The following is a 23,678-nucleotide window of genomic DNA, read 5'->3' on the forward strand; positions in this document are numbered from 1 at the left end:
TTACTTTGTCAAAAAAGTAACTCAGTTACTAACTGAGTTACGAGATTATAAAAGTAACTCAGTTACCAAGAAAAATAACTACTTAGTTACTTTTTTCATTAATGATGCAAGAAAAATGGGTTAATTGAACTTCCATAATTTACTATAAATGACTACAATAGTGAAATATAAATGACTAATGACTGGAACATAATCAAATGTATGTCAAAATGTTTTTTATGAACCTGAATAATTTCAATAAATAAACACTTAACAAGAGGAATTACTAACAGGAACATTACACTAATCTAGACTATTAAAAGGTCACTGTGTGGTATTTAACAAGACCCCAATCAGCTAAAATTTAAAATTGCAAATAGAAACACCTGTAAAGGTTCCCGAGCCTTTAAATGGCCTCTCAGTCTAGTTAAATTACAGATATGAATGTAAATGGTAAATGGCCTGTATTTGATATAGCGCCTTCTAGAGTTCTTGAAACCCCCCAAGGCGCTTTACAACACAATCAGTCATTCACCCATTCACACACACATTCACACACTGGTGGGGATGAGCTACAATGTAGCCACAGCTGCCCTGGGGCGCACTGACAGAGGCGAGGCTGTCGAGCACTGGCGCCACCGGTCCCTCCGACCACCACCAGCAGGCAACGTGGGTTAAGTGTCTTGCCCAAGGACACAACGACAGCGACAGACTGAGCAGGGCTCGAACCTGCAACCTTCCGATTACGGGGCGAGCTCTTAAGTCCTATGCCACCGTCACCCCATGTAATTTTGCACAGTACTTTAATTTTTCCAGCTTCACATAATTGTGTGTTATTAGTAGCATTTCTGTTGCTGGTAATCTAGTAATGGTTAAATAAATAAATAAAATCCTTTCAAATTACACAAGAACAGGCACAAACCTGATGAAGGACTTAAATGTACTAACATGGGTCAGACCCAACCACAGAAGAGCTGAAGCTGGGTGGTAAACACACACAGGTAGTTCTAATAACACCTGAGCTCCATGACGTCTGAGACTGATGCATCAGTGTTACAGCGGGACTAAAGACATGATCAGAAACGGGTTACAGCTGGATGATCTAGGAAGGTAGAATATCAGGACGTCTGAGCGGTGAACAGGTGAGCGGACCTTCAGGACGTCCCGCTGTCACGCTAAGAAGGGCACGGCTGCAGATCCACACCTGCGGCCGTAGACCGTTCATCACGTCTTCCTCATTCTTCACGGGCCGTGATGCACTTGGATGAAAACATCTACCTCTTTAGCTCCTGATCAGCTGATGACAGCTTCAACACACTGCGCTGCTTAACGCACACATTTTCTTATCAGTAACAGAAATGATCGTTTTGATAAAAGAAGATGGTAATTAATTAGTTTGCTCGTTACTGAAAGCAATATTTTTTTTAGTAACGCGGTTATTTTAAACGGCGTTATTCCCATCACTGCACTTTTGTGTCTACAGCACGCAGTGACTGACACAGTGAGGGTCTCCGCCCACCCGGCCAATCATCATCGTGTTTGTAAGTGCATTACTGACACCTCTCTCCCTGGCTGCATCTGATGTGGCGGTCAGAAAGCCTCACACTGTTGCTCAACGTTCGACAAGCACATAGTAACGCACAACCTTCCATCCCCAGTAACGGTAACGGCGTTGCAACAGTGGGAAAAGCAATTAATTAGATAATTCCGTTACCCAAAAAAAGAATGCCGTTAATAACGCCGTTATTTTAAACGGCGTTATTCCCATCACTGTCCATGACACATAATTTACCTTTTACCCAGATCAGAGCCTCCGAATAAAAGAAGGCGTGTGTCTCAGATTCTTGGTAACATCCAAACTTCTCAACTTTTGGTTGGCTACACAATCATAACATCATAACATTAAAACCAGATCACGCGGGTGATTCTTCAGTTCTAGAGAAGCTTCAGGCCGGCCACCTGAAGCAAAAACCTCTTTAACCCACCAAAGCTTTTGACAAGTCGTCAAAACCTTTTTTCGCACCTGCGAAGCTGATACAGCAAAATAGTTCCTGCAGAACAAGCTGATTTGTTCAACTCCCTAAGAGTTATTCCTGAGACGCAAACTAGTTCCAACTGTCGTTACCTGGAGATGACTCTGGACTGACTTGGTCGTACTGCAAGTTAGTCTACGGACTTCGGTACCAGGGTCTCCGACCCTCCCCCCCGACATCTCAGATCCGAAAAGGCATCTCCACTCGGGTATGTAGAACACAGTGAGATTGCGTCTTGATGTGGTTTTTGATAATAACCAACCTCATAGCTTAACACAAACCAAATTCTTTTACATCCATAACTCAGCTCTCCGAGATACGGAAGTTCTGACCAACATCACATTCACACATAAGTTCCAGACATCACCTTTAGTTCCATCCACTCAGTAAATAATAGTTAACCAATTTCTCAAGTTTTAATTGTTTGTAAAATAAATTCTTACTTTTATAAACCTGACTGTTTCCTGAATAAAAATGAAGTGCGTACAATCCCCTAATAAATAAAGACTCCTAGAATCTTCTGATTAAACACAATAAAGACCAGGCAAGGTGATTTTCTATATTTAGATAGAGTATCACAGCTTATATACTGAGCTAATGTACCCAGTTTACCTAACCCTACAAAGGCCAATTTTGGCCCCTGTCTTGTAACTGTTAAATGACCTCTGACCTTGTGGATCTTTAGATGTTTTTTATTCTTTTGTTGTTGATTTTTTTCTTAGAACTGGGGATTGTGTGTTGCTTTTGAGATTCTTAAGCCTACTTTATATTGGCAGATTGGTTCTACTGAAGTGGCTTATTTATTTTACAGGTCGGTCCATGAGTCGGCTTGAGGTTGGCTAGAGAAAATGAACTCCGCTACCCAAACAATACCAAATGATTCATGCTGTAACAAGTAGTGTAATACTTTTATTCACACAAGGCCTGTTTTTCTTCTTGATACATTCAACCATCATTTTATAATTGCATTTTGTTTTTACCTGGGTCATCTTTGTCCAAAACTGAAATCTGTACAATGAAACATGTCTGTGACAAAAAGTAAAAACAGAACAAATATGTAGGGAGTAAAACTTTTCTCACAGCATCACAACTTTCAAAGTAAAGTAAAAGCAAAGTAAAGCTTTCAGAAAAGACCTTCACAAATTCCAACCTCATTCTACCATTTACACAGGACTCACAACCAGTGATTACAGAGACAATGTAGCACCTAGTAATACACTGTTCATTAGCATCATCAGCAACCATTGTCCTGCCAAAGCTGCAACACTAAAGCTGATGCCTGACCCCTCGTTCCAGAAAAGGTGCATCACATAAGCAATCTTATTAGGCTCGTATAGACCAAAAGTGGCCATTAGCTTAAATTTTATGAACAATGAGGAGTTGCAATGGTTGTAGGGATTATATTAGATCTTTTCTCAACCGCAGGGCGAGTCACGTTGAGAAGCAGAAGATGATTTCACACTATTTTCTGCTGCTCTCAACTTTGTTTCCACTTCAGTACACATCACCAATTGTGTGCTTGGTCTGATTTTTCCCTTTCAACAGACACACTGGTGTAGACACATCTATCAATATGTTATGTGTTTTGTATCCAACCGTGAATCAGAGGAGGCGGAGCTGTGGATGCTCGTTCTCTTTCTTCAGTACCTCACAGTTTCATTTATTTCCAGAAAGTTCTGCATAACCCCTGCATGTTGTGTATAGATAAATAGGCAAGTGTGTGTTTTCCTTCCTCATAGAGTTTTTTATTCTTAAATATACAACAAACTGTGTTTTATTAGAAACACTGAACATTTTAGTGGAACACAAACCCAACTAAGACTCTACCAACGGACCCATTGACTTCATTAATTCAAATGTCTGCAGAGCATAAGAACAGAAATGGATGTAATGATACATCCACCATCACACTTATTTCCATTCACTGCTAGACTTTTCTCCCCGCCTGTCTTGCAACTAGCATCTCTCAACAACTTTAAAGTCAAACGGCTGTCAAATCCTTCAAACTACAGCTCAGAACTTCACTGCATAAGACCAAGTAATCCATATGAAATTGACTGTTAAGTCTTCACATGGTTTCTGTTACTCTAGAGAACAAACTCTTCTTAAAATCTGAAATAACTCCCAAGCAATAATGAGAAAAGATGTGGCTGTGGCAGAGGAAAAGCAGCAGTCTCACTGTGAAATGTCTTGACCCAACTGTTTTATCGCTAGATTTGTTTTAGAGCTTTAGTGGTTTGAAACATATAGGACATCTGAATGAATTAGGCTACAAATGCATACAAATCTGAAAAAGAAAATTCAGCTGACGGTCTAAAAATGTAGTTTATTTTTAGTATACCTCCAGTTTACCTTGGGCTATTAACAAAAATAAATCATTGTGTGTAATTTATAATCCGTATTTTAAACATAAATAGAAACCGAAGCTCAGAGATGTGGAGTCTTGCTGCTGCGGCATCCCATTTTTATTTTATTTTATTACAATTGTCTATTTTTGCTCATTTAAAATATATTTTTAGCCATTTTGTAAATGCTTTTTTTTATTTTTAAATGTTTTGCTTTTGTGAAGCGCCTCGTGATCTTTATCTTGAGAGGCGCTATAGAAATGATACTTTCTTCTTCTTCTTCTTCTTCTTCTTCTTCTTCGTCTTCCTCTTCCAAAGGTGCGTTTTCATTGGTCGGTCGCAGACAGGAGTTGTAGGTTTTCAAGCATGCTTGTAGGCTGTCAGAGGCTGATTTGGGTCGTGAGAACGCTCAAAAGGTTGTCGCAGAGTCGGTCAGACTGGACGACCACGATTTGTAAATCACCCTCACGTTCACTGTTTAGTTATATGATTATGCTCCCAATGAGGGACTTGGCTAATACGGCCGCAAATCACATAGTTTGATCGGGCTTAAGTCTCATAGATCAGGTGACTGCTTTTAAAATTGTACACAAGTTTGAGTTTAACTGATCTTTAGGTCAATATACTCATATAAAAAAAACGAGCCACTTGTATTGTGATCTAAGGTGTTTGTCATGTTATTTCAAGTGATTAATAACTTCCATTAAGGACAATGATTTGGCCTTGATTTATAACAAACTAATGGATTTTTAATTTAACAACAGTTATGAATCACTAATGGGTAAGCTTGGAATGTCTAAACCTCTACTTTAAAACAATTCATGATTGATTACATACAAAAATGCAAATACACATGGTATTTTATGATAATGGAGTAGGTAAAATCCCATAAATATGTATTCAAAGTGGTTTGGGAATTTTATAAGTGACAACATAAAAGATTATTTTTAGTCCCATTTGTAGAATTTTAGAGAAATTACTGTCTGCTTGAGCTAGAAACATCTGGGCAAGTGTCCAAAACCAGACAGTGACTCCTGAGACAAGGCACATTAGGGTCAGAGGCTGGACGGACCATTACAGCAATTAATGAATGTTACTAAGGGCCTTGTTAAATAAATATTCAGAGTTTAAACAAAAAAAAAAGCACATTGGGAGAGGAAAAAGTCCCATGACATTAAGTGCTACCTTTGTGACAGGTTAATTAATGAACTGCTGTTTTCACTTCTAAAATTATATTAATCTAAGGAGATGTGTGTATGCACATGCACATGTGCATGTTAAGTAGAAAGGGGCCTTAGGCCCCATTGATGGGTGATGGTAAAGTGTGTCTGTGGAAATGAAACAGACTCTTCTAAATCTGGCAGCAGAAAGCTGAAGAAAACAGGACGTGAGAATAACGGTTGAGCCCTAAGGTTTCCTCAAACTCTTGTATGACCCATCTTCTAGTGTGTGTTTGCGTGTATTGACTCAGGTAAAGATGCTTGAAATTTAATAAGCAGATCATAAGGAAAAAACTTATTCATGCAAAAGTACAATAACTGGAACTTAGCTACTTAAAACAATATAGAACAATTCCTCCACATGTGGTCATTTACTACTAATTTTATTCATTTCTCTAATGTTTTTTTTCCAAAAGTACAAGTCCACAAAAAGTATATGACGAACACACCTAGCTTTAATAAAGAACAGAAAGGACCAATGTTAGATTTATGTAACAAATAAGAAAAGTCTAATAATAAATAAGAAACCTTTTTTGTCTGTATAACTTTCTCACATTATAAAAAAGTTACTGAGGCTAATTTAAAAACGTTAAATGGGTTTTTACACAAAAATCGATTGTAACAATGAAACTTCTGATAACCTCTTTCTTCTTTGTGGCTTTGTCACCACAAGCTGTGTTATCCGGCGGGTTTTTGGGCTCAACAAGGCTTGTGCGCTGGCATTTTACAATAAAACATTAAAAAGAATTCACTATATTTCTCACTTGTGTTAAAGCAACTTTCTGGAGTTTTCTCCTTTCAGAAATGATGTATGATTTTTCAGAAATCCGTAAAAGTGATTGTCTCATCATATACTGTGATAAAATGTAAGCAATACGTCTTATTCTTTATTTGCTAATCATGCCCCCTACCCCGCAGAGCTCCATGCAATAGGAAACTGAGCACCGACCAGAACTAACCAATAGCGTTAGACTACCGCTTACGTGCTTAAAATTTAAGGAATACCTCAGTTGATGCAGACTTGATGAACTTTTCACGGACAAGAAAGTCTTGAAAATATAAATATATGAAAACGCAACATGACATGAGAATAATACTCGTAAAAAAAGTGTTTTAGCTCCGTATGTCGTCTACAGAAGCACATTTATGAACAGAAATGTGAAGTCGCCATCTTAAAAAAACAGAGCGACAGACTTTTTGTGTGATATGCTTGTCAGCCACTAGATGGTGCCATTGGATAAGAGAAATACTCCGGAAAGAAGTTTTAATGAGGCAAAGACAAGTTTACAGATTGATTTTCTCCACATTGACTAACTTTTTATTAAATAAATAATTAAAGTACAACACACCTTTTGCTTGTTTTCATCAGAAGTGTAAGTGTCATAAAATTACTCAAATTTGGTTCCAGAAGTTAGAATATATAATATTTGTTTGTATCGTAAATCTGTGTCTTTTATTTTGGAACAAGTGGTATCTTCCTCACCGAGTTACCGCGAGAAGTGATGTGAGATGTGAGATGTGACTTGTATGCGTATGAGGAAGCACGAGAACCGCTTTGTCTGAGCCATCCGCAGCACCTGCGCTGCCAATTACTCGAGAAACAGGGAAACCGCTTTGTCTGAGCCATCTGCAGCACCTGCGCTGCCAATTACTCAGGTAACTTGTTGTGCTTGTGTGTAATATTGTAAATATTTGCTATGTGTAGTATTGTACTTATTTTGTGTGTTGATTAGAAACAGGAAGACTGATTGTACTGAATTTGGACCTCCGAAGTGGCACGCGGCCACGAGGTATTTCTTTTTCTTGCTAAAGCATATATTTATCTTCAAAGAATGCAGTTTTGAAGCTACTGTTTTTCTGTGTGTAGTTTTCACGGCGTTTAATAAACAAGAGAAGCGCCTGTCGTCAGGAAGCCGAGCCAGTGTGGTCATTTCGGAGTTACAGTGAAAACTCGTCCAGCTTGAGCCGGTGAGAAGCCAACGGCAGAAGAAGACGACGGGAACGGCAGTAAATGACGGTACCGCGGCTTGCCACAAGAGGGCGCCATTACCTAAGCTCACCGCTGCCGACCACAGCAATAATGTTACTTAATTGTTGTATGGTGGAAATTAACAGAGGACAGTGCTAAAAGTGAAAGAAGGGTGGTAATTAAGTCAAGTTTAAAGAACCACATTAAGCTTCTATAGCACATTTGTCAATGGTTTTGTAATTTCTACAATATCTCAAAAGGAAAACATTGTTGTTAAAGTGCCTTGTGCAGTCTGTTTAAGGTCAAACGGAATTACGCTTACATGGTTTAAGTAGGAGTGCATCTGTGTTGAGTGAAGGTCATTGTTACTTAAAGGTCATATTGTTAAAGAGTATTTTGAAATTCAGATACAGAGAATTGACTGACATTTGACTCGACTCACAAGATGGCCGACAAAGATCATGAAGATGAAGCTGGAGCATTTACTGAAGGAGAAGATGGTACTCAGCAAGCTGCAGAAAGGCAGACTGTTCGCAGGGGTGAAAGAGTAAGAACACTCACTGAAAAGGGTAAAGAGCTTCAAGAGGAGAAGCTTAAAGGTCTCAAACACAAATACCCAGTTGTTTTTGAAAAGTGGAGATATGAAGCGAGATTGAGCAAAGTGTTATTAAGGAAAGAAGCTCCAGAGAGTGAATTACAGGAGCTGATTAACAACATAAGTGCTACCTGCAAAGATGTTCAAACCATTTATGAACAAATAAGGCACATAACAACTCCAGATGCAGATGTACAACGCAAAGTAGATGCCTGCACATCTCTTTCTGGATTCATTTTAGAAAGAGCTGAAAAGCAGCTACGGGAGGAATTCACAGAAGGTGATGAAGAGCCATGGCCAGACTTTGGGTCATGCTTAGGATCTGAAAGGACTAAATCAGGGTCAAAATCCCATTTGTCTAAAAGTGGTTCAGGTCACTCAGGCTCACAACCTATCAAAAGAATGGAAGCTGAAGCAGAGGCAGCTGCATCTCAGGAGATATTAGCAGTAATGGAAGAACAGGAGAGGGAAGCAGCTAAGCTACAGAAATTGGAACGTGAGCACTTTGAAAGGCTGCAAGAAATAGAAGAGCAGCGTAGAAAGATTAAACGTTTGGATGAAGTTAAAAGGTTAAATGCTGCAAAGGCTCGAGTAAAGGTTTATGATGAAGCTGAGAGTGTTTCTGGAAGTCAGAGCTCATCACAGAGCATTAAAGCAGAGAGTGTAACCCAAGCTATATGCATCCCATTAAACGTCCCCCCTCAAGTTCAAACTGCAGCTCATCTCCAAGATGCCACAAGCCCTGCATTTGTTCCAAACATTCCTACAGTCATAAACCAATCTCAACGAAATCCTGGTGTACCACCTCAGGTGACCATTAGCCAACCACTCAAAGCATCAAGTCCACCATTTATCCCTCAAGCCATACAAGTTTCTGCTGCTGCAAATCAGCCACAGTCTAATCTGGATCTAGTTGGCGTTCTAGCTGAAGCAATAAGCGCTAACCGTCTGCCAACTCCAGAACCTACACTATTTACTGGTGATCCTCTAAAATTCAAAGACTGGCAGTTGTCATTTGAAACCTTGATTGACAGGAAAAACATTCCAAAGAATGAAAGACTCTATCTCAGGAAGTACCTTGGTGGACCCGCAAAGAGAGCAGTTGAAGGCTTTCTCCTAGTGGGCACAGATGCAGCATACGATGCAGCTTGGGAAGTGTTGGAAAAGCGCTTTGGAGACCTGTTCATCATGGGAAAATGTTTTAGAGACAAGCTTCACAGTTGGCCTAAAATAAGCTCAAAGGATGGAAATGAGCTTAGAGATTTTGCAGATTTCCTTAAAAGTTGTGAAGCTGCAATGTCACAGATACAGTCCTTACATGTTCTCAATGACTGTATGGAAATTCAGAAACTCTTGCTGAAACTTCCAGACTGGTTGACGACAAGATGGAATCGTGCAGCCATGGAAATGAGAAAAAATATTAGTGGACAGTATCCACCATTTTACTCATTTGTGGATTTTGTATCCACTGAAGCTGACTTAGCATGCGATCCCATAGCTTCAATGCAAGCCCTGAAGGATTTGGAAACAAGTAAACCAAAACAGTTACGTAACCAAGTCTTTCAAGCAAAAACATTAACAGTAAATTCGAACCATTCAACCCCCTCAGGTCACGTGAATGCTGTAATTTGCTTTTTCTGTAAGAAAAGGGGTCACTCACTTGATAAATGTTTCAAGTTCAGAGAAAAAACTGTCCAAGAACGCGTCAAATTTGTACAAGTGGAAAGGCTTTGTTTTGGATGTTTGAAAGGTGGACATCTTTCGAAAAGGTGTGATAAAAGAAGCACATGTGAAAAATGTCAAAGGAGGCATCCAACGTGTCTTCACGACGACAAGTTTGTTGAATGTAAAAGAGTAATACCTGCAACTGATGATAACCCTCAAGACAAACACGAAGAAAACGCCAAAGAAGGAGATGAACCAGCCACGGCAATCTCTAACAGAGCAACTCAAGCCACCTCAAATACGTTAACATCCTCTATACTACCTGTCTGGGTTTCATCTAGAAACGACCCTGACAGGGAAGTGTTGGTGTATGCACTGCTCGATTCTCAGAGTGATACATCCTTTATTTTAGATGAAATAGCTCAAGATCTTGACACCGATAAAAGTAAAACCAATCTGCAACTATCCACCATGTCTGCAAAATCAACAGTTATACCATGTGAGAAGCTGGTAAACCTTCAAGTGAGGGGGTATACACATGAAAAGAGAATCACCTTACCACCAGTTTATACAAGGGAGTTTATTCCTGTGAACCGATCACATATACCAACATCTAAAATCGCCTTAAAGTGGGCTCATCTAGAAAGCCTAGTAGATAAACTACCTCCTTTGCTTGAATGTAAAGTTGGTCTACTTATTGGATACAATTGTCAACAAGCCCTCCTACCACGAAAGGTTATTGCGGGCAAGGACAACCAACCATACGCACAGTTAACTGATCTCGGCTGGAGCATAGTTGGCTGCTCGTCTCAGATTGAAAATGACAGTGATGTCATTGGCACAAGTCACAGGATCATTGTTTGTGAAGTAACTCCTGCGCCACAACCCACAGTGAACCTCCAGCAACAAGTGTGTTTTGTATGCAAAACTCAAGTAAAGGAAGTTAGTCCAGCTGATGTAATAAGGGCTTTGGAATCTGATTTCTCAGAGCATGCAACGGACGACAATCCAGTCTCTCAGGAAGACCTTTTGTTCATGTCAAAGGTGACTAAAGGTATAAAACAAAAGAAAGATGGGCATTACGAACTCCCATTGCCCTTTAAAGCCGACAATCCGAGCCTCCCAAACAACAAAGAATGTGCAGAGCACAGATTGTCTTCATTGGAACGTCGACTTAAAAGAGACGAGAAGTATTATAGAGATTATGTCCAGTTCATGGAGGACATCATAACCCGTGGAGATGCTGAAAGGGTTCCAGACCAAGAGCTGGATAAAGGGCTAGCGTGGTATATTCCCCACCACGGGGTTTACCACCCCCACAAACCTGGGAAAATACGTGTAGTTTTTGATTGCTCAGCTCGCTTCCAGGGAACATCTCTTAATGATCACCTTCTGACTGGACCAGATCTTACTAACGCACTGATCGGAGTCTTATGCCGATTCAGAAAGGGCCCCATTGCCATTATGTGCGATGTGGAGAGAATGTTTCACCAATTTCACGTCATCAAGGAACACCAAGATTATCTAAGATTTCTTTGGTGGGACAAAGGCAATTTGAACTCTCAGCCTTCAGTTTACAGGATGAGTGTGCATCTTTTCGGTGCAGCTTCATCTCCTGGATGCTGTAATTTTGGACTCAAACATATTGCAACACAAGGCAGAAACAAGTTCAGCAAAGAGAGTATTGAGTTCATTCAAAGAGGGTTTTATGTTGATGATGGACTTGCTAGTGTGAGGTCTATAGCTGACGCCATACAGTTGGTTGATGAGTCAAGGGAGCTTTGCAAAACAGGCAACCTACATCTACACAAGTTTGTATCAAACAATAAAGATGTGCTTGCTGCGATTCCCAGAGAAGAACAAGCTCAAGCCAAAGATCAGAACATGGCTCTTGGAGAACTCCACATTGAACGTGCACTTGGAGTACAGTGGTGTGTGGAGACAGACGAATTCCAGTTCCGAGTCCAAGTTAAAGTTAACCCATTGACCAGGAGAGGGGTGCTCTCGACTGTCGCATCAGTCTATGACCCTCTTGGGTTTGTCGCCCCATTCATATTGACTGGAAAGCAGATACTCCAAACTTTGTGTAAAGACAAGGTTAAATGGGACGATGATCTCCCAGAACACATTTTACCGTTATGGGAAGCATGGCTGAGAGACCTACCCAAGCTAGCAGCTCTGAAGATCCCAAGGACGTACTCACAACTCACCAACGTTGTGCAGTATGAGCTACATAACTTCTCAGACGCCAGTCTTGAAGGTTATGGTGCATGTTCATACCTTAGAGCAATAAGCAAAGATGGACAGATCAGTTGCTCATTTGTTATGGGTAAGGCAAGAGTCACGCCCATTAAACAAATGACCATCCCCAGGCTTGAACTGGCATCGGCTGTGACTGCAGTTCGCAACGCGGATGTAATCAAGCGAGAACTGGAAATTGAAAATCTACAGGAATATTACTGGACAGATTCACAAGTCGTATTGGCTTATATAAGCAATGACGTGAAAAGATTTCATACATTCGTTGCTAATCGAATCCAGCGAATAAGACAAAGTACAAGTTCAGAAAAATGGCGCCATGTAAGCTCAGAAGAAAATCCTGCTGATCAAGCCTCACGAGGTTTGAGTGCTGCTCAGCTGAAAGAATCAAGCTGGTTAAAGGGCCCCGATTTCCTTTGGAGACAAGATCTTCCAGTCAAAGAGGAAATGGTGGGAGAAGTTGAGGAAACAGATCCAGAACTCCGTAGAGGTCATACACATTCAGTGTGTTCAAAGGAAGCAAACCCACTGCTAGAGCGTCTAAAGAAGTTCTCCAGTTGGATGAAAGCTGTAAGAGCTATAGCCAGACTAAAACGATTCATCAAAGAGTACAGAGGTATTCAACAAAAGACAAACAAAGAGACTGATCTTGAAGAGAGAAAAGACACTGAGCTATTCATGATCAAGCTAGTGCAAAACGATGTTTTTTCTGAGGAAATAAAGAAAATCAAATCTCAACATGGAAATTCTTTGCACAAGCAAAGTAAACTAAAGCAGTTGAACGCTTTTCTTGATAAATCAGAAGTTCTCAGGGTAGGGGGTAGATTATCCCAATCGTCCTTGCATCCTGATGTAAAACACCCTGCAATTCTTCCAAAGGAGTCCCATTTGTCAGCTCTACTCATCAAACACTATCATGAACGTGTACATCATCAAGGAAGAGGCATGACTATCAATGAACTGCGTGCAAATGGGATCTGGATCTTAGGATCTGGAAGTTTAGTCTCTTCACACATTTACCATTGTGTTAAGTGTAGAAGATACCGAAAGGCAACAAACGTTCAACAGATGGCAGATTTGCCAGAAGTAAGAACACAAACAGCTCCTCCTTTTACGTACTGCAGTGTTGATTGTTTCGGTCCGTTCATAGTAAAGGAAGGAAGGAAGGAAGTCAAAAGATATGGATTATTGTTCACATGCTTATGTTCACGAGCTGTGCACATCGAAACACTCGAGGATCTATCAACTGATGCTTTTATGAATGCTCTTCGGGTTCTAATAGCCATAAGAGGTCCTGTCCGCCAAATAAGATGTGACCAAGGCACAAATTTTGTTGGCGCCAAAAATGAGTTTCTGAAACTCATGAAACATATGGACCAAGAACCCCAAAGAGCCATTGGATGCGAATTTGTGATGAATGTCCCATCAGCCAGTCACATGGGAGGCATCTGGGAGCGTCAAATTCGCACAGTACGGAGTATACTAACAGCAATGTTAGACAAGTCCTCCAGCAGGCTTGATACAACTAGTCTAAGAACACTCTTTTATGAAACAATGGCCATCATTAACAGCCGACCCTTAAGTGTGGAACATCTCAATGATCCCTCAGGTCCGGAGCCGTTAACTCCCAATCACATATTAACAATGAAGTCTTCAGTTTTTCTCCCCCCTCCAGGAACATTTTGCAGAGAGGATTTGTACTTGAAGAAAAGATGGAGAAGAGTACAATATCTGGCAAATGAATTTTGGCAGAGATGGAGGAAAGAATATCTATTAAATCTTCAACAGCGGCAGAAGTGGCATAAAGTTACACGAAACCTACAAATGAATGACATTGTGATACTACAGGATGACAACGCTCCAAGATGTAAATGGAAGCTTGCCCTAGTAGTAGAAGCTCTGAAGAGCCCAGATGACAAGGTTCGAAAGGTGAAACTAAAGACTAGTGAAACTACTTTTGACAAAGGAAAACCACTGACAAGGATAATCTATCTAGAAAGACCTATTCACAAAGTCGTGACCTTACTTGAGACTGACGAGTATAATAAAACAGACTCTAACAATGACACTACTTAGAAAATCACCTTAAGAGAGTAAGGGGTGATTTGGTGGGAGTGTAAGTGTCATAAAATTACTCAAATTTGGTTCCAGAAGTTAGAATATATAATATTTGTTTGTATCGTAAATCTGTGTCTTTTATTTTGGAACAAGTGGTATCTTCCTCACCGAGTTACCGCGAGAAGTGATGTGAGATGTGAGATGTGACTTGTATGTGTATGAGGAAGCACGAGAACCGCTTTGTCTGAGCCATCCGCAGCACCTGCGCTGCCAATTACTCGAGAAACAGGGAAACCGCTTTGTCTGAGCCATCTGCAGCACCTGCGCTGCCAATTACTCAGGTAACTTGTTGTGTTTGTGTGTAATATTGTAAATATTTGCTATGTGTAGTATTGTACTTATTTTGTGTGTTGATTAGAAACAGGAAGACTGATTGTACTGAATTTGGACCTCCGAAGTGGCACGCGGCCACGAGGTATTTCTTTTTCTTGCTAAAGCATATATTTATCTTCAAAGAATGCAGTTTTGAAGCTACTGTTTTTCTGTGTGTAGTTTTCACGGCGTTTAATAAACAAGAGAAGCGCCTGTCGTCAGGAAGCCGAGCCAGTGTGGTCATTTCGGAGTTACAAGAAGTGTTAAATGCAGTTCATCTGGGAAGGACCTTAGTGTTTTCCTTCCTTTGTCACATGACTTGGTTACTTTCACCATGCCCAAGATTTCTCCCTGGATGTACTGGGACTTTTCTTTTGACATGCTTAATGAGTTAAACCCTAGAAATGAAAAATGATTTAAAGTGTGTGTGTGAGCGCGCGCGCACGCACGCACGCGTGTGCGTGCGTGCACACAATACAAAAAAGATATTGCAGGAAATTGCAAAATGCATCTCACCAAAAATTACCCACTCACTGCTGTTGACTTCCTTCTGCTGAAACAGGGTATCACTAATCATAAAGCAAATCTCTGCACCTGACACTTTGTCTCAGAAAAACACGATTTATTACAGTTTCCTGTCAAAACAAGAGAACTGCAGCTAAATAACTGCACACAATTTGCTTCTGACATTTTCACCAATACTGTTAAATGTGTGATGCAACTTTGGAAGTTATTCAAAAGGTAGAATACATTTATACAGCATTACTATGGCTTTTCACATGATGGCGGTTTTTCCATTAACAATAAACAGGGTCATGAATATCTATTTTGCAGTTTTAGCTATGTGTACCAAGTCTCTTCGTCAGGCAAGCAGGGAATGGAAATATATTGATGACCATGTGGTTCCAACTAACAGCCTTTTAAAATGAGCTATTGATTCTTTTTGGCAAGTAATTTAAAATGAGCATTGAAAAAACAAAAAACAATTATGATGAAACAATGAATTTATCTAAATCACACACGGGTGTTTGCGTTGGTATTAAAAAACGGACTAAGTCTACCTAAAAGAAACACACATTTTTATAGAGTTCACCTAAGACTGTTGGTGGTGTTAGTGGCTATAAAAAATGTAAAATGCATTAGGAAATGTAAGCCAGAAATAGACTGGGTGCTTTAGAAATCTGGGTCTAACAATGCCTCCTTTTCCATGAGGCAGAAATTACAAATTTCTCCAAAAGCTGCTCCATTAAACATAAACAAATCAGTTTAACATAAAAAAACACAACACTGTGAAAAAAAAATTAAAAGTTGTTCTTTACCTTGTTTGCTAATGTTTGGGCTAATTACATTAGCCATTGTCAGTAACAGGTCAAGTCATATAAGTACAGGTATTTTCTTAGTCTATGTAATTGTGTATACAAAATATGAGCATGAAAATGTTTAGTTCGGATTTTCCTTGAGTTGAAGAAAAGATCAAATACAAGTTAAATGTAAACAAGCAGAATGATGCGCATTTGTCTGATAAATATATTACAATTTTGTATTACAACAAGTAATAATGATTAATAGAAAAATGAGGACAAAAATGTGTTTTGGATTGCTCCTTTGATCTTATTGCTTTTAATTATTTTAATGTTTTATGCTTTTATTTTATCATAATGTAAGCTTTTACAGTGTTTCCATGTGTCTCTGCATTATGTACAGCACCTTGGACCTCCTGGATTGGGGGTGGGAAGGGGCTTTACACACAAAAAGTGCTAAAAAGCATTGGAGATTCTAGTTAGCAATTGATTTTTAGGAAATTCAAGGTGAAACAGAACAAAAAGGGATTTTTCTTTTACTTAATGTAACTTTTTGTTTGTATTTCCATGAGAATGAAATCACCTAAAAGTTAATTTTTTCTCTTTGGTTCCTGAAGACGTACCTAATAGTCTACATTATTAAGAGCAAAACGTTTATTTGTCAGCGTTCTAGTTTTAAAGTAGCACATAGTGGCTCTGGTAAACCTTTACTATCAACTACACTGTGACTAAAGTTCTATATATCTTTAAATCCCAAACTTTGTGACATTTTATTATTCCAATCATCTTACCTTCCACTCCACTGATACACTTGACACGGTCACGGACCTCCACATTGTACCCCTCGAAGGACATGAAGACTCCATCAGGATGGTAGGGCTCACGCTGGGCATAAACCTTTGAGTAACTGTGTTGGAACTCAAAGCGATCATATCCGTCATACTGCACTATTTTGCCATAAACCTCAAAGTACTTTTCCATCCAGCTGAAGGGCAGGAAGACCTCCCCTCCTTCTCTCCTGCCTTTAATAGTGGATTCATCGTTGATCAGACAGTCGACTTCTTCATACTTGATCCCACCGACGACTCCGACTACAGGCGGGGGCTCTGGAGGTTGAGGAGGTTGCTGCTGGCTGCTGATACTAGCGTCCCCAATCTTAGGACTTGGGGCCACAAAGGGGGCCCGTGGCAGGAGGCGGATGGAGGTGTCACTGGTGCAGCGGTTCCACAGCAGCACGGTGATAAGTGTGAAGAGGGCGCAGATAACAATGAGGGTCTTGTAGTTCACACGTGCAGCCAGACAGCGCATGGTTACAACCTGCCTGTGTGACACAAACAAACGGCACATTAACACCTGATTGGCACCGTCACCATGTCATCTCTAATGCGGTTTGGTAGGAGACAAAAACTGCTTTTGAATCAACAAAAGTAAACTGATAACTTCCCAAGAAGTGATCAGAACATATTATCAGATAAAAAGAGCCAATGCAGGCTAGTATTATAATACACAATAAAAGACAATAATAATTCCACAACAACAAGGTGATAATAAACCTAACCCGCCGGGAGATGATCTGTATGCCACACAAAAATACACAGCACAGCGAAGGTGGAGATGGTGATGGTGTTGAACAACCTGCTCAATCACTGTCAGACTCTGAACCCAGAAATGCCTTTGGGCAATGAGAGGGCAGGCAGAAAACAATGTTTGCTGATGTGTTTTTGTCCCGACCCGGTACACTTGGAACCACATTGAAGCAGGTACTTAAAAGTCAGAAGCAACCATGGGCCTGTTACTGATAGAAATGTCATCCAACTGAACCACATTGATTTGTGCTAAGTAAATGATCATCATTAATGCCCTGTCAGAGTCGCCCCTCCTTTCCACCACACATGAAAACGTCACGAAACGTACTTTGTGGCACTGTCACCATTTCAGTGGACAGACTCCTTTCCGCTGGGTTTCAAGGTGTCATGTTTTGGACGGGTCCTAAAACCATAAGGACATGTTGCTTACGTTTCGAGTTTATTTTTGCCACGCCAGAACACTAAAAAGTATGCAGTTCAGACACAAAACAAAAGTAGAGTAAAATATACAGAAACTTTCAAAATAAAACACAACTACCAAAGTAAACAGAACAGACAATAAACTAGACCTATTTGGATTTATGCAGCCATCTTTCTCTTTGCTTGTTATCATGTGAACTTCCAAAATCACACGGGGTGTTTTTATCAATTTAATGTATTCATTTATAGAGCACCATCCACAACCTTAAACAGAAGCCCAAGATGCTCAACAAAACAACAAAAAGCAATCACATTAATAAATACAATAAATGATCAAACATATAAAAGCACAAAACAAAGAGCAAAAGAAAAAAAAGAAGAAAAACAACAACAATTAAACAATTGAACTCAAGACAATATTGCAGACCCCAGTGGTGAAAATGCCTAGACATAATAATGGGTTTTCGGACGCGACTTAAATATCTGGAAGGAAGCCACCAGCATAACAGTCAAAGTTAGACCGCTCCACAAAGTTGGAGCAAGGACCGCGAATGCACGATCTCTCCTCGATTTGCATCTGAAACAAGGGACCACCAACAATTCTTGTTGCAATTCTATGATGTCGCAGGACTACATGGAGCACTTTGTTCCCGTTTCGCATATGAAACACCCCCAGTTGGAAGGGAGCTCGTGGGCAAAATGTCCGTATTATGCTACATGCCACTCACACGTCTGGTAGAAAAGGGGTCAGATGTCCAAAACACTTTATGCCACAGTAACTCACTCATTCATTCTCACACACTCTGATGGTGATGAACTACATTGTAGCAACAGCTGCCTTGGGTCAACTGACAAAGCATGTTTAGATGCTATCAAATAATCCTGTTGTTTAATCTAAGCTTGTTCTGTTTAATTTTTGGGCACCGTGTTATCCAACCTGCACTGCCAATAATGCAGCTTCAGGTCCTGCTAAGCCAAGTCCAATTACCCTTTAAAATGGTATACACCATCACTCATGTCTTACGTTGACATTTTTGGATCCAATTCAAAGGCGTATTGTTTTCTAAATGTGCCGGCGTAAGGTCACCATAACATTAGTATTTACATTCTGCACCACAAATATTTTCACCCAACAAAACATATTATTTTCTGCAATAATCAGAATGCTTATTTGTTTTTAAAAGATATTTAATTGTACCACAGCAGTCATACATGTTATTGGTCCTATTGTGAATCAGGAATCATGCTTTGTGGTTTCTGTTTTTCTTTGACATTTTCACTAAGCAAACAAGAAATCAATGCTGTACAACCTTTAGCCTCCTCCTCCGCACTAATTACAGCTTACTGCCCACAGAATTTACTGTTAAAGTGATGACGAAGGAAAGGGGGGAAAATCATTACTCTCCAAGCTCATTTCACTTTCTCATCTTAACTGAGCTACAGCTGAAGGTCAGTGCAATTAATGTACATTAATTTTGGCAATGCAAAGTCAAATTACTGTGCTATAGAAGCCTCTTGAGCAATGTTAATGTATAGGATGAGTCAAATCAATAGGGAACTAGACTGAGTGCGTTGAAAAGCAAACACTGAAGGAGTGTACGTTGTAGAATATTAAAGAGCGGGTCAATTGAGCCTCGGAGTCCTTCTCCACCCACGTATCAATTTTAAAAAATGCAACATTAGTAGGCGTTGCCTGGAGGACCGAGAGGGCGGAGCCGCGGCAGTGACGAAGACGATGGCTAACTAGACGAAGCTAGCTCCCTTCACTCTGAGCAGTTATTAGAAGTGGAGGACGTTTCTCCCCCTCCTTACACAGACACTCGAGAAGAAAGGGACCAAGTCTATTTGGAGGAGACAAGCGGACCTGAGTCTTATTGTTTTGAGCTTGTGAGTTGCCTGAAACTCCCAGAACCGACCCAACAGAATCACCTCTGAAAGGTAAGTAGCCATTAGCCATAGCATTGGATTAGCTGCAGGGTTTGTCTCCACGGCCCTAAAAAGCTAGTATTCAGCATGTTTTAGAGGTTTATCTGCTTCAGCACACCTGGTTTTAATCAGCAACAAATAGCTGAGCTGCTTAACAGCTAATCTAACCTGTTAAAGCAGGAAAATCCACTGAAACATGCTGGATAGCAGCTCTCCGGTAGCTCTGGGCTCAAGTTACAGTCTGCTGCATATAAAGTTATGAAAATACCCCATGAGAAAATTATTCTGTAATGTGTTCAGCCCACTAAAACTGCCCTGATTTCTTTATTTATTTACTGATAACAGCTGCTCTCTTGGTTCTAGGTCCTCTGGTGTCTGCAGCTGGTCTCCTCTGCTGGTGTCATCAGGATCAGGAACTTTCAGAAGAACGTGCCTTTCAATGACTCTTTCCCCCTTATTTGTTATATTAATTAAATAAATCTCAATTTATATATTTCCTGTTTTTGTTCATGTCCATAAATACTTAAACATGCTTGAAATTAGAACGAGCTTTTAACAGTGAGGTGCTAGTTTAATTAATCACAATAGAGAGCTAGTTAAACATGCAACAAAAATGTGATATTCAATGTAATTTATAAATATCCATTAAAATATCAAAACGAATCTAAATGAGATATTTGGCAGCACAAAAAACTTGTCAAACACAATATTTATTATAATAATTGTAGGCAGACAGGAGACAGAGCTGATGGAGGTTCTCAGTCATCGAAGGATGGCTGAAGGCTTTCCAGGAACAGGAGATGTGGTGTGGTCTCTTCTCTCTCTATTCAGCAGGATGAGCTGATAGGTTACAGGTGTGTGAGGACATCCTCATGCTGTCATAACCAGATGACAGGGGTTATCAGGTGATCAGCCAGGCTAATGAGATGCAGAAAGAAAACAAATTCAGGACAGTGTACAATATGTGGTGTTGCTCACCTTATGTGCTCTTATAGAATATTAATGTGTGCATGCCTCATGGTGTAGAGTCCATATTTTGCTGAGTGTCCTGCAATAATGCAGGTTATTAGTTAATTTACTTTTGATAGCAAAAACAAAATATTTAATGTAAAAGTTATTTTCCAGGAGAATCAGCTCACACGTCACCACCAAGTGTCACAGGGGCAGAATCAGTAGCCTGCGTCATGATGTAATCACATACTTATTTAATTGTTAATATCTTAAAAATTCTGAAATGTTTTAATTTTTTTTTAACCTTGAACAGTTCACTGAGCTTGCACTGTCACTGAGGTGGAAGCTGGAATCAACAGCAGACACCTCACATCTTGGTCTTTTCAGGGGGTCTGGACGCTCTGGGACCTTCTGGAAGATGAATTTTCATCATGGTCCCTGTGGGTCACCAGACACACTGCGGCTGTGAACTCCATTCTGGCTGGCTATGTAAAAACAAAGAAGCAGCACATTTATAAATGTTTAAAAGAGCATAAAATCACGTGTAAAAATAATCTGTAAAACAAATTAAAACTAGAAGGTGATAATAAAATGTTTACATTGAAGATTATTAAAAATAATTCACCTTTGCTACAGGGAAGGTTTCACATCAGCCTGGACAAGTGCATTGTTGCAGCTAAATCAGTCTGACAGCCAGTGTCTTGGGTAGATTTAGCCTGAAAAAAAATAGAAGCACATTGTTGTTGGGAGTTTATAAAGTCAGATAATATACAAAAGAATGTCCTATATAGGCGCTTTATAACATTCCTAGTGTGTGATCATTATAACGTAAAAGTCAGTCACATATGATGTGGAGAGCCTGAAATGTGACCTCCTGAACAGAATTCCTCACGGAACCTGTTCACAAGCTGGATTTCACGCTGTAATGCTGTCTGTCAAGTGCTGCGTCAGTTAGAGCCACTGTTGCAGAATTGCCGACTGACTAGCTAAAGGAAGTGAACCACGTCTCTCAGACTTTGCATTTAGGTAGGGAATTGTCTTTAGAAGATGTTAAAACGTTTATTTAGCTGACTCACCTCAGACTGGAGCCCGCCGTGGTGGGGGAGCAGAGTCGGTGGGCTGCATCTAAATCGCGGAAGAGCCACGGTGGGCAGCCTCCCTCTTCAAACGGAGGTGTGCAGAATCGCGGGTAAAATGCCCACAGAGTCACCGCAAGCATACTACACTACACCTACTCACCAATACTAAGACGATATGGAACACTAAACCCGAAATACTTTCCCAATTACACTAACAGCAAAACACTAACTAAACTACAATATCCAACAGCCAAATCTAACACTAAATAAGTATTTATAACACTAAAAGATATGCTAAAGACTAGGATATGCTAATGCTATATGCTAATGCTGAACTACCGCTGACCTCCTATGCTCGCTTGCAAATCCAACTCCCAACTCGCCACAGGGCGTGGCCGAGACTCTCGTTGCTTTTATAACTTTGGCACGGAGCTGCTACGTAGTACTCTACTGGTTTACGTAGTACTTTACTCTTTAGCCATTGGCTAAAATTTATTCAAAATGACTCAAATTCTATGTTTTCAGCTGAAGGTGGCGCATTACTGTGGTTTTTAGACAGAATTTTTAATTTTTAAAGAAAATGCACCAAAATGCTAAAATAAAGAATGCACACATTTAAAACACTATTAGACACTCATTTATACAGTTCATCAGCAAAAAAAAGTTAATTTAGATGTTACTTGCTCTTTAATCACAGCTCTCTGTACAGGAAGGGATTGAAGATATAAATTAATCTCATCCTATTTTCTGCTTTCTTCCAGTTATCTTTTGATGCATCTCTGCCTGATTGATTATTGGTCTTCACAAACACCATCATTGACATTTAAAGACACTAGAGTCTGGTTGCAGTGATGAAACAGTGGATTTATCGGGGCTCTAAAGCTGGTAAAAACGTGAAGCAGAAGACCTGTGGACTGCACCCTGAAAGATAAGTAGGACTGGTCCTGTCAAGGAACCTACTATAAATAATTGTCTCTTTTTTTAGCTCTGTGTTGCTAGTGTCGAGCTCAGACTCGAGGTTGATATACATCAGCTTTAAGCACAGAAGCATGTAAAGTATCCTAAAGCTTTTCACTCTCACATGCAGATCATTCTTCTGCATCAGTGTCCCATTTCATCAATGTCACATACAGCTTAATATCTAATGTAATATGCAAGAAAATAAGATGGTAAGAAACCTCTTGTTATCTAAATCAATCACATTTAAGTAGAAATAAAGTGACTTACAGAAAATACATTCAACAAAAACACACAATTAATGGAAATACATTAAAAACGGATCAAAACTTCCTTTAAACTTTTCTTTTTAAAGGCGATACACTTTCAGGCTTTAAAAACAGCTGTTAAGTCATACAGATTTGTGTCATAGAGTAGATGCAACTTTGAATGACTCATGCCAAAATGTAAAAAATGATAAAAAATAAATAAATAAATAAAAACAAAAGCCAGCTGTGCTGAAGTAAATGCACGGGGAAGAACAGACGTTTAAAATCAGTGGAAAAGGGCAAACGTGTAGCAGCCAGAAGCCTGTTGTCCTCCAGGGCCACTTCACTTAAGAACTGCAATCAGACTGAAGGGTCCAAAAAGTCAATCATCAAGTGCTCTCAGTTGAAAGTGTGAAGAAAAAAAGAGGCACGGAAAAGTAGTTTAAAAATAAAGTTTAGGCCAAAACAAAACCCAAAAAATAAACTCAAAAAATAAAGTGAGCATTTCAAGAATAAAAAACAAGTGATTTACGAGGAAAAATAAATAAAAATCAAGTTTCTTAACAACTGAGCATCATTAATTTGGGGAAAGCAAAACTTACAAATAAATCACCAATGTAATCGTTTAGGTTAAAATAACATTTTGTAACCTGCTGTGTAATTTAAATGCATTTATTAGCTTTACCATGTTAAGGCAAATTCTCCAAAAGACTAA

At 39.7% G+C, this 23,678-nt stretch overlaps 1 protein-coding gene and 1 long non-coding RNA gene across 5 annotated transcripts in view; one reads left to right on the plus strand and one right to left on the minus strand.

Moving 5' to 3' along the window:
• Window positions 1-23,157, plus strand: part of LOC139071789 (uncharacterized) — a 96,743-nt gene extending 73,586 nt beyond the window's left edge. Inside the window, exon 3 of the long non-coding RNA XR_011521606.1 lies at window positions 22,520-23,157. This is a non-coding gene — a long non-coding RNA (uncharacterized lncRNA). The remainder of the gene's footprint in view (window positions 1-22,519) is intronic.
• glceb (glucuronic acid epimerase b) overlaps window positions 1-23,678 on the minus strand; it is a 110,956-nt gene that overhangs the window by 21,824 nt on the left and 65,454 nt on the right. For all 4 annotated transcript variants that reach the window (XM_054732288.2, XM_015953598.3, XM_054732285.2 and 1 more), the window contains one exon: window positions 16,588-17,117. In XM_054732288.2, the coding sequence (XP_054588263.2) occupies window positions 16,588-17,104 (517 nt within the window). In that variant the 5' untranslated portion in view covers window positions 17,105-17,117. The remainder of the gene's footprint in view (window positions 1-16,587; window positions 17,118-23,678) is intronic.

This window comes from Nothobranchius furzeri, chromosome 9 (assembly GCF_043380555.1).
Source record: "Nothobranchius furzeri strain GRZ-AD chromosome 9, NfurGRZ-RIMD1, whole genome shotgun sequence".
NCBI lineage: Eukaryota > Metazoa > Chordata > Actinopteri > Cyprinodontiformes > Nothobranchiidae > Nothobranchius > Nothobranchius furzeri.